At 38.7% G+C, this 10168-nt stretch overlaps 1 protein-coding gene and 1 long non-coding RNA gene across 7 annotated transcripts in view; one reads left to right on the top strand and one right to left on the bottom strand.

Annotated features, from left to right (window-relative positions):
- The window catches only part of LOC117394878 (leucine-rich repeat and fibronectin type III domain-containing protein 1-like), a 223088-nt gene that overhangs the window by 3406 nt on the left and 209514 nt on the right, over positions 1–10168 (bottom strand). For 4 of the 6 annotated variants that reach the window (XM_059004622.1, XM_059004624.1, XM_059004621.1 and 1 more), the window contains one exon: positions 3658–5050. In XM_059004622.1, the coding sequence (XP_058860605.1) occupies positions 3658–5030 (1373 nt within the window). In that variant the 5' untranslated portion in view covers positions 5031–5050. Of the gene's footprint in view, positions 1–3657; positions 5051–6920; positions 6954–10168 lie in introns of all 6 variants that reach the window. The other 2 variants (XM_059004623.1, XM_033993567.3) reach the window with 1 other exon arrangement.
- Positions 1–10168, top strand: part of LOC131702735 (uncharacterized) — a 131453-nt gene that overhangs the window by 81222 nt on the left and 40063 nt on the right. The gene's annotated exons all lie outside the window — the stretch shown is intronic.

The following is a 10168-nucleotide window of genomic DNA, read 5'->3' as shown; positions in this document are numbered from 1 at the left end:
AAGAATACTTTTTAAACAACACTGAAACAACATGTAATCTGTAAATTAGTAGAATAGGTCAAATGTATTTAGCTATAGGGGTACAATACCAATGGTCTAAAATATCTCTCTGGCTAATGGGCTTGTCTTTAGGCTCTTTGTCACCACAATTATGTAGACCATTTCATCTCTGGTCAGTTCAAGCCCCTCGCTTCAGTGTGGGGTGAGGGATTCAGCTGTAAGCTATGTTTTTTATTTTCTGTGCTAGGCAGTGGTATTCTGTTATATATGGGCTTACAATTTTTACAGCAGTTTTGAAGCCCACATACCGCTGTGCAAATTAATATTTGTTAATAAATTATATGCTTTATTCCAGTTGACCTATTGTAAAACAGAATATTTGACCAAATCATGACTGTAACTAGCTACGAGGACACTGAGGTTGTGCCCTTGGTTGTTTTTTTGCATCTTCGATGATGATGCTCATGTAAAAATTCTGGTAAAGTACAAAAGACTCCTTAATTTTCTTAGTCATATAAATACTGGCAGCTATAGCTTGAAACCTAAGTTTGACCTCAGTAGAATGTCAGCTCTGGTAATGACGCTGGACCAAATGTACTGAAAGGGTCTATTATTATTATTATTATTATTATTATTATTATTATTATTATTATTATTATTAGTAGTAGTAGTAGTAGTAGTAGTATTAGTAGTAGTAGTCGTAGTAGTCATTATCATTGGTTTAGGAAGGGATTCATATATTTTTTAATAATGTTTTTGGACTGCTGTAGTGTTTAAATGTACATGAAAAAATATTATATTCAGGTTTGAGTTTTGTATTTTGGTAAATTGATTGGATGCTAAAAACACCCTTATTTAGCTCAAAGATGGCTAAAAATACCCTTTTTTAAGCAGATAACTTGAAGCCTGACAGAAACCTTTATATGCATCAAGAGGGACAGAGAAATCAAGTGGTTTGCGATGATGCAGACAACCGTATCATGTGCTAATTAATCAATGGGGCTTTGGTTCTGCAGCATCTCGGTCACAGGGGAGCTGACCTGTGAGTGCTTTGATTCTGTGCTGTGCAGTATGGATGACAAGGATGTTGAAATCTATAGTGCATATTGGAATAAATCAAGCCCCTTTGGTATGATGCCCAAAATCAGGATGTAATTCAAATACCTTTTCCTTTGCTTTCTTGGTATCCGTTATAAGTGATTAAAAACAATAGCAAACAAATAAAACAATGCCAACCGTGCATAATAACTGTATTGCAGAAGCAAAGCAGACCCATACACTTGGTTAGACAAGCATAGAAAGACAAACAGAACTGAAAAGACAAGCAGACAGACTATATCTGTTGTAAACAATAGCAAAAACAAAAAAAACAAAGGCGAAAAGTGTACAACAATAGTCTTATTATTTATAATCAGTCTGTAATTGTTAATAGCATCATTAGTAACGCATTTATAGCTTGTTTATAATCACTTATAACGGATACCTAATCTAAAGTGTTACTGCTTTCTTAACATAACATTTAGAGTACCCAGTCGTGTAGTTTACCCCTCTTTTGTTCCCAATGTGAAATGCCCAATATGAATATCACCTCACTCTGGCTAAGTTGTTTTCCACGGTTGTTTGCTTACATAAGGAGTCACGTGTAACCTTTTAAATTTTCTTTATTTAAAAAATGTATGTTGATGCTTCACTCATTGTATTATGTTTAAAAGTATATGTAAAGTGTTTTAGGAAAATTGTGGACTCATTTACTCCATGTATTTTTCTCCCTTAATGTAATGATAGCTCTAGCCACAGGCAACATGCAGAATTATCCCTTACACTTAGATTTATTATTAAGAGCAGCAACAGTAAGCATTACTGGGTTAAATGCTATGTTATTTAAGTGTAGGACAGCAGATGAGAAATGTGGTAAACCCAATCCCATACCAGCAAAGTATAGGGGTGCCAGCAGCCTGACTGACTGGGATTTTACATCACATAGGCAGATTTTACCCAGCATCAGGAGCACTAACTAGAAGTCACTCTCTCTTGTATGTGGGGCGGTACAGCTGTTTGAACTGACAGAAAGCAGAACAAAGCATTTTTTCAGGAGATGTATAAAACCCTGTAACTGTAAGAACTACTCAGATTCAGCAGCATCTCAACTGTAATTTTTAGAATATAATATGCACTCTACATGGTGTCTATAACTGAACAGCCTTGGGTATAATGTGCCCTTCTTGTAATGCGTCTGCAAGTATAATACATAGACTACATAGAAGCAAGTACTTTATTAGTAATGCACAGAGGTGTATATCATACAGAAATGTTTTCCGGTGTTTGTAAAAGATGTGTTATCCTCTGAGAATTACGGTAAATAGGCCAATGCGCTTTTCAGCAACATATTTGGGTTGGGGTCTCTTCAAGATGCTGTTTCACTCAGATGAACACTGCTTAGATATATTCCATAAAGTCTCCCCTTTCTACAGTATTTGAGTCTGAGCAGGACAAGCATTTCTCTACCTGTTTATTCCGATCTACTGAAGCCGAAACCATGTAGCCTTTTACACAGCAGATGTAATTGGCCTCCAGGAAAGCAAAGCACTTCAAAAGGTAATTTTCCTTACAGATCAGGAATATACCCACTCACTGAGCAAATCTGTTACTGGGGGTTAATTTACAAATTTGTAGGAGAGAATAGGAAGAGGCCAAATGAGATTAAACATAGAGTTGAGCCCAAACCCACATTTTATTTTGTATTAGTATTGCCTTAACAGACTATTCAGATAACATCCAAAAGTAATCAATTATTTAGCTTCTCTAAATTATTTTGAACTCACTACACACATACAGTACATTTCCAATGAGCCAGTCAACACTGAAGGTTGCCACATTTCACTGGGTTGCTTAGCAACCCGCCCATGCTCCCTGCTGTGTCAAGTCTCACAGCCCAGCACAACTCGGAAACGTACATACCAAGTTATAAATAATTATGGCAAGACTTTATATCTAATCTCTAATTACTGTGTATTTACATAGTAGTTACTTAGTAAATACACATGTACTTACACATAAATACAATGTTATTATGCATAGTTACAATATACTTATTGTGAACATTTTTTTGCATAATATAACCCAAACCTTAAAATAGCCTTAATATTGGTGTTATCAATGCTATATTTGTGTAGAGAAAAAAAAGTGTTTTGAGATGACAAGTTTTGAAATGTATTACTATGAATTAGGTGACTAGTTTCTTTGACGGATCCCCAATTGTCAGCACAGCACATGATAAGGTATGAGGAGTGTGGTACAGTATATGAAACAGGTATGACAGCAAGGGGACCAGTAAGCATTGCTCAGCTGGTAGAGGGACTAAGCATGAGGTTGAGTGGATTCACAGTGTAATCTAATCTAGAACCATATATATGTGCAAATTTATTCAAACACCTCATTGCTTCTGTAGTTGATTGGACTCCATGCATAACAAAAAGTACCAACTGTACAAAAGAAAGTCTGTGGATACAACTTCAAGAAAAATTGAATCAAATTACACCCGGAGATGTTGAGAATGTACTCAGACACAATGCAAAAAAGTTGCCAAGCTGTCACTGATGCCAATGCGTTATCGGCTTTACTACAGTATGAACCTCTGCAAAGGTGCGGGATTCCTACCTGTAAACCAGTGTGTCATCAGAGGTGTTGTTGTATTGGATCTGATACATGCGGATGCCAGGGATGTGACGCTCAGAAGGCCACCTGATGACGGCAGAGGATGAGGTCAGCTCTCCGACCACCACCTTCTTGTCTTGGTTCTTGGTGTCATTGGAGCTCGATTTGGACGAGGTGGTGATATCCGACAAGCCAGGGTCGGGCTCCTTCATGTGGCTGGTGTTGTTGATGAAAAGGGGCAGGGGAACGATGTTGACCTCAACGGGGGCAGTCGCTTCCCCAGCAGCATTGGAGGCGATGCAGCTGAAAGATCCGCTGTCCTTAAGGGTGGTGATGAAGATGTCCAAGGTCCCGTTGTCGAAGAGGACGGTCCTGGAGGTGTTTTGAATGAGCTTCCCATCGGGAGAGATCCAATGGATGGAAGGGTCTGGATCTCCAACGGCTTTGCACTTCAACGTCACCCCTTGCCCTTCCATGACATAGGCTTTAGAGGCGTGGTGTCTGGTGATCAGAGGTGGTTCACAGATGAACTCCTCCTCTTGGATGGACCAGAAGTATTTATCCATAAGGGCATCGGGGGAAGCACATGTCTCCAAGTCATCTTCCCTGGTAAGCCTCCTGAGCCAGAGTAGCTCGCAGTTACAGTGTAAGGGGTTCCCTCCAAAGCTGACTGTCAAAGTAGAAGGGTTGGACGCCTTGGCATTGGCCAAGACTTGAGCCCGCAGGAACAGGGTGTCTGGAGGCAGCTTGTGCAGCCGGTTCGAAGTCATGTCAAGCCTGACCAGCTTGTGAAGCATGGAGAAGGTACCTTCTTCAATATGATCTATCAGATTGTGATCCAACGTGAGGGTGTTGATGTTGGTCATCCTGGCAATAGCCTCCCAAGGGAGGGTCTCTAGGTTGTTGTACGAGATATCCAAGTCTTCAATGGTGCCAAGAAACTCATCAAACGTGGCAGAAGCCACATGGTGGATCTGGTTGTTCCCCAAAATGAGGTGACGCAGGTTGCCGAGACCCTTGAAGTGCTCGTGCTTCAGGGAGTTGAGCCTGTTGCCATCCATGTGCAATGCGCGGAGGGCTCTCAAGTCCACAAAAGCATGAGGCATGATCTGGCTGATGGTGTTCCTAGACAAGGTGAGATGAACCAGACTGGTCATGTTGAGAAAGTCCTTCCTCCGGATAACGGTGATGAAGTTGTCTGTCAGGCGGAGCTCCACGGTTTTGCGGTCGATGGTGGGCGGCACAAACAGGAGTCCCGTTTTGGCACAGAGCAAAGTCAGGGTAGGAGAGATGTTCTGGCAGATGCAGCGACCAGGGCAGTTATGAGCCTTCACCAACACGCCAATCATCAGCACACAGAAGACAAGCCTGTCCATGGTATATCAGCTTACTGTTCCTGAAACGAAACGAAACATTCTGTTACAAATCCTTGACCGGCACAATACTTAACTGTTTATATCTGAAGATCACAATTCTTCAGGGAGGATGAACAAATAATAATTCAGCAGGGTAACACTTTGAGTCTCTAATTACTATGTATGTACATAGTAGTTACTTAGTAAACCTATGTGTACTAACACATAATTACAATGTTATTATGCATTAACTACAATACACTTAAAGTGTACATTTTTGTGCACGATATAACCCTAACCCTTTTCTGATACAATTGTTTTGGGTTTGGAACAAACAGTGGTACCATAGAACTGCAATGAACTGCCTGAGTATTAGTTTACACTTTTGTAATTCCATGGTGAGTCAACATATGTTACTACTCTACCAATGGCTTGTAGCTACTGCCATTAGTATATCATTCCATTGCTTTTATAATGCCACAAAAACCCTTTTATTAGCCAGTAATACAGAATACAGAGAGTATTTTTATTTTTGTTAACAACAGTGTCAGTACTGTATGCAACACTGTATGTTATTGTCTGGGTTTTCATCTAATCAGTGACAGTTTTTTTTTTCTATAGATCTTCTAGCATATCCCGGTACAGAAGTCAGTTTCCATGGCAACTTGTTATGTAGAATGCAAGGCTTTGATGTACATCCTAGAGCCCACTAGGCACCAGAAGAAAATAAACTGTATGATTGTCTTTGGTATGTTTACACAGCATATTGGTAATTTTGCATCCAGCACGTTTGATGTCAAAGTAGTACAGTAACACTCAATATCACAGCCATCCAGAGAGTTTGGTGCTTTCCCACAATGCTCTGGGATAAGTCTTTGTGCCAGCATAAAAAAAAGCTTGTGCAGCATTGCCACTTACTTCAGCTGCGAAAGAAAAAGGCAGCACTTTTTTTTTATTTGTACAGGCTTGGAAGGACTAAGAAAGACCTTCAGTCTTGACGTATTGAGTACCAGTATTGAGTATTCAGTATTGAGCACCACAATATGTTACCTTACATTGTAGCTGCTCTTTTTCTAACTGAAGTCACCTGCACACATTTCATACCCAATCTAAGTCAGATTTGAACCCCTGATTACATTTCATTGCAAAATCAGCAAAAATGGTACAACATAAAAGCTGATTTCAGCGTCAGCAAAGTGACACTGAACAATGGAGACTATATTGAAAATAAATGACCGAGATGGAAGGGAAGGTAACATGGACTAAACATGCAGAAAAAACCAACAGCAATGGCAATGTGAAGTCTGTATCTGTTTTATTATTTACCAGATAACTCTGTCTAGACACTACATTGTTCCGAGTCATATACCTGCGCTTCTCAATATGTTGTAGTTCGGCTATGGTTTTGACAAATGTGTGGCTTTATTTATTCAATGGTGAAACCTGAATGCTTTCTTTGAACCTCAGCTATGAAAAACACACTGCTAAAATTGACTGCTTTGACCTGAATACATGAAATCGACTCTGAAATTGTACTTCAATATATACTACAAAGTGACAATCATGGCCTCAAGAAATCGATAACTGTCTAGATATTAATAATGCAAGATATAATCACCAGTTTTTTGACAGATGATCACAGTTTTTATGAGAAACACATTAATTTACTGTACCTTTGCAGTAAACAGTGTACATATTGCAGATATATATTTTAACATGCATCCTGATTACTGTCAAATCGGTTATTAAAATATATATATATATATTTCTTAACTTTCAACAGTAGCAACAAAACATTCATGCTTCACTAATAAACTGTACAGCTACAGCCAAAAGTTTAGCATCGCCCTATAGAATGAAATGAATTGAAGCCTGATGAATAATGTTACGCTAGCATATTAAATTACATACCGCTTTGTAGTTTTCCATAAACTTCACGAAAAACTGAAAAAATAGACAAAAAGTGACATTTCAAAATCTTACATGAAATATTGTGCTACTATCATGGCTTTCACAATATCATTTTGTAGTTTCTTTGATTACAAGATGTTAAATAAACAATCTAAAGTATGTTCATATTTTTTTTTATGTCTCAATCCTAAAATTCTAGGTGATGCAAAACTTTTGTCCATAGCTGTATGTTCAGTCAAACCCTCTTAATATCACCCTCCGCTTATTATCACCACATTGACATTCCCCGGCCAGAATGAAATTGAAGTCAAAACATTTGGCCACAGCTGTGGATCATGCTCCCCCCCTGTAAGAACTCTGATGCACTGACTGAAATGAATTGTTGCAAAAGGTGGCACAATCAAAGACAATTTGCAGTTACTCAAATACTGTTTTCAAGATATGTTTATTGATTAGTCTGTGTTCAGGTGCTTTCACCTGAGTTCAGGAGCTGCTCTTCAGTTCTAGTTACCTACCTGTGTGTATCAAAGGCTAGTTCAGCCAAAGTGTGTGATCCACCCAGGGGTGCCGGAGTCGGGGGTGGGCCAAGGGGGCCATGGCCCCCTCACTTTTTGACAAAAGAAACATATGCATTGTGGAAAGAAAGTGCTTGTATAGAACTGTGTCCTACATATAAGCAGCACAGATCCTATCATATTACAATCTACCTTCCTATCCCGATGGCTAATGCTACTGCTGAGCGCAGATTTTCATGCCTTCGACAGCTGAAAACATACCTATGATCATCCATAACTGGCTGAGTACCCTGTGTTACATATATCTACAACAGCCAACTTGAACTGAAGAGCTGCTCCTGAATGCATAGTCAGTGCAATGTAACACAGACTATGTCATGTTTGTGTAATTGCAACAAGAACCACTCATAATTATAAAAATGCCATAATAAGGGGACAGTTTGAAAAAAAAACTCAAAGTAATTTGAAGCTAACTTTACTCTTTAATCAAAAGCATTACAAATCCAGTATGTCTTATTTAGACATGGGGCGGTAGAGCATGTGCAGGTAAGATCTTATGTACGGCTGTGTTCTTTGAATCCTTTTTTTTTTAGGGTAGTCTTCCTAATCCTCACTGGAAACACAAGCCCTGTGAGCTCTGTCATTACTTTTTAAGAAAGTCCTGCTCCTGTTTCAGAATCGCATGCCCGATATCAGCAGTTTATTTAGCTGCCATTACTACTTATCTTCTTAATAAATGCAAATGATGGAAATAGAGTGACAGCTGGGATGTGAGTCAAATACTGAACAGTACAGCCAGAGATCAGGGCGGATGTGGCATTTTCTCTGTGGAAATAAAGAATGACTATTCCCCCACAAAGCATATTTATAGATGCCAGACTCTAGCAACAGCTCCAAAAGCTGCTCATGAAGGACATTTTTGAACACAAAGACACAAAGAACATTTGTGTAGTGGGATATCTGCAATTTAAATAGTCAAAATTTCTTTTGGTAGGAAAAACACATTTGATATGTTTTCATTCAATGCGCAAGCTTGTGAACCAATGTCAGTCTTGCATTTGAGCTCCCATTTCCTATTAGATCTACAGCACATTTGGATCTGCACCATAAAACCATTCTGTAAAACTCAATCTCATCTCATTTCAGTTTAGCACTGGGGTACCACCCATTCCATCTGTGGTCTACATCCCAATCAGTAAACCAAACATTCAACATTAAAAATCCCCTGTATGCATGAAGTGATATCTATAAATCCAACAGCTTCCAATACTTCCCTCTTACGTAATTATACTTCCACTATCAGTGTGAGTTGGAGAGATCAAATCCTCCCAGCCCTCAATGCTAACTGGAGCTAATCACAACCTGCTGCTGATGGCATCAGATTTCAAAACACAGGCCCAATCGCAGATGGAAATGTGTACAGTTTCCCAAAATAGCTGATTACAATAGTGGAGACCTGAGAACTGACTGACAACAGTTTATAAAATGAATGGCAGCACTAAATGCCACTGCTGAAAAGACACAAAGCAATTAGCGTTGTATCTAGTTACTTGGTTAAATGATAAATCAACCTTTGTATTTATTGTTTTTATATATTACAAGCATCCACGCTTGAAGTCCCAGTTATAAATATGTTTGGGAAATGGAGACTAAGAGTTACAAATGTTCAGATGATATTTGATGGTACAATTAATCATTGGATGTTTATACAGTAGTATTCAAGGGTTTGGACATAACAAATGATTTACAGCAAGTCTAGTGGTGGGGATTCTATTGTCCATGTTTCCTCACTCGGACCCTTTACTAACTAAATACCCTAGATAATCATCTCCTCTTTAAAAACCATCTTGATATCCCTGAAAAGAAAACTGTCTTCTCTTTAAAAATATGCAAGAGATTTTAATAAACACAAGTGCTGTGGTACCCTAAATATGATCTACTTACTATCAATGGGTATGACATTTTCTCTTCATTTTACCCTCAAAAATAGATTTCTGATTAAGGACAACACTAGATTGAATATTGTACTAGTTTGGCACCACTCAGGAAAATCTTTTGGGGTTAAAATAGAGAACAAATGCTTCACCCTAGTCATTCAGCACTTGTGAAACAGATTGTCCATAAAATCCTTAGCATAGTTTTATATATTATTCAGGGATACCAAGATATTTAGAAAGTAAAGGGTTTGAATGAGGACAAATAGGCAATACAATCCCCACCCCTAGTCTTGCTGTAAGTCATTTGTTGTTTCCAAACTTTTTAACACTACTGTAAATCACACAGCAAAATCACCATTTATGTGCTTTTGCAACATACAATAACACTAGGGAGACTTTTGCAACATACAATAAGACTAGGGTGCCAATCAAGGGCGAAAGAGACTTGCAACACGATGGTACATGGCAAATCAAGTGTGCTGCCAAGGCTGTAAAATTGTACTTCTAATCTGTAACGTGTGATATATAGATGGAGACAAATACAGCCTCCATATGCCCTCAGACTAGGAGCCACTTAATTTGTCTGCAGCAAGTTTCTACATATAATTTATGCAAAACAAAACAGTGTGAAGGCAATCCTTTAAAACTGCTCCACAATCATTCTTGCTGTCAAGTCCTGTAGCTGTTGCTACAATCACTAAATGGTCATATTCCCTCACTTACCCACTACAGGTGTCAACAGGGGTATTAAAAAACAGCGACAATGCACATTGAGGCTGGTTTATCCAATTCTGTA

Source organism: Acipenser ruthenus, chromosome 30 (genome assembly GCF_902713425.1).
Source record: "Acipenser ruthenus chromosome 30, fAciRut3.2 maternal haplotype, whole genome shotgun sequence".
Classification (NCBI taxonomy): domain Eukaryota; kingdom Metazoa; phylum Chordata; class Actinopteri; order Acipenseriformes; family Acipenseridae; genus Acipenser; species Acipenser ruthenus.
Note: the sequence above shows the minus strand (reverse complement) of the source record. Positions and strands in the feature narration are given on the sequence as shown.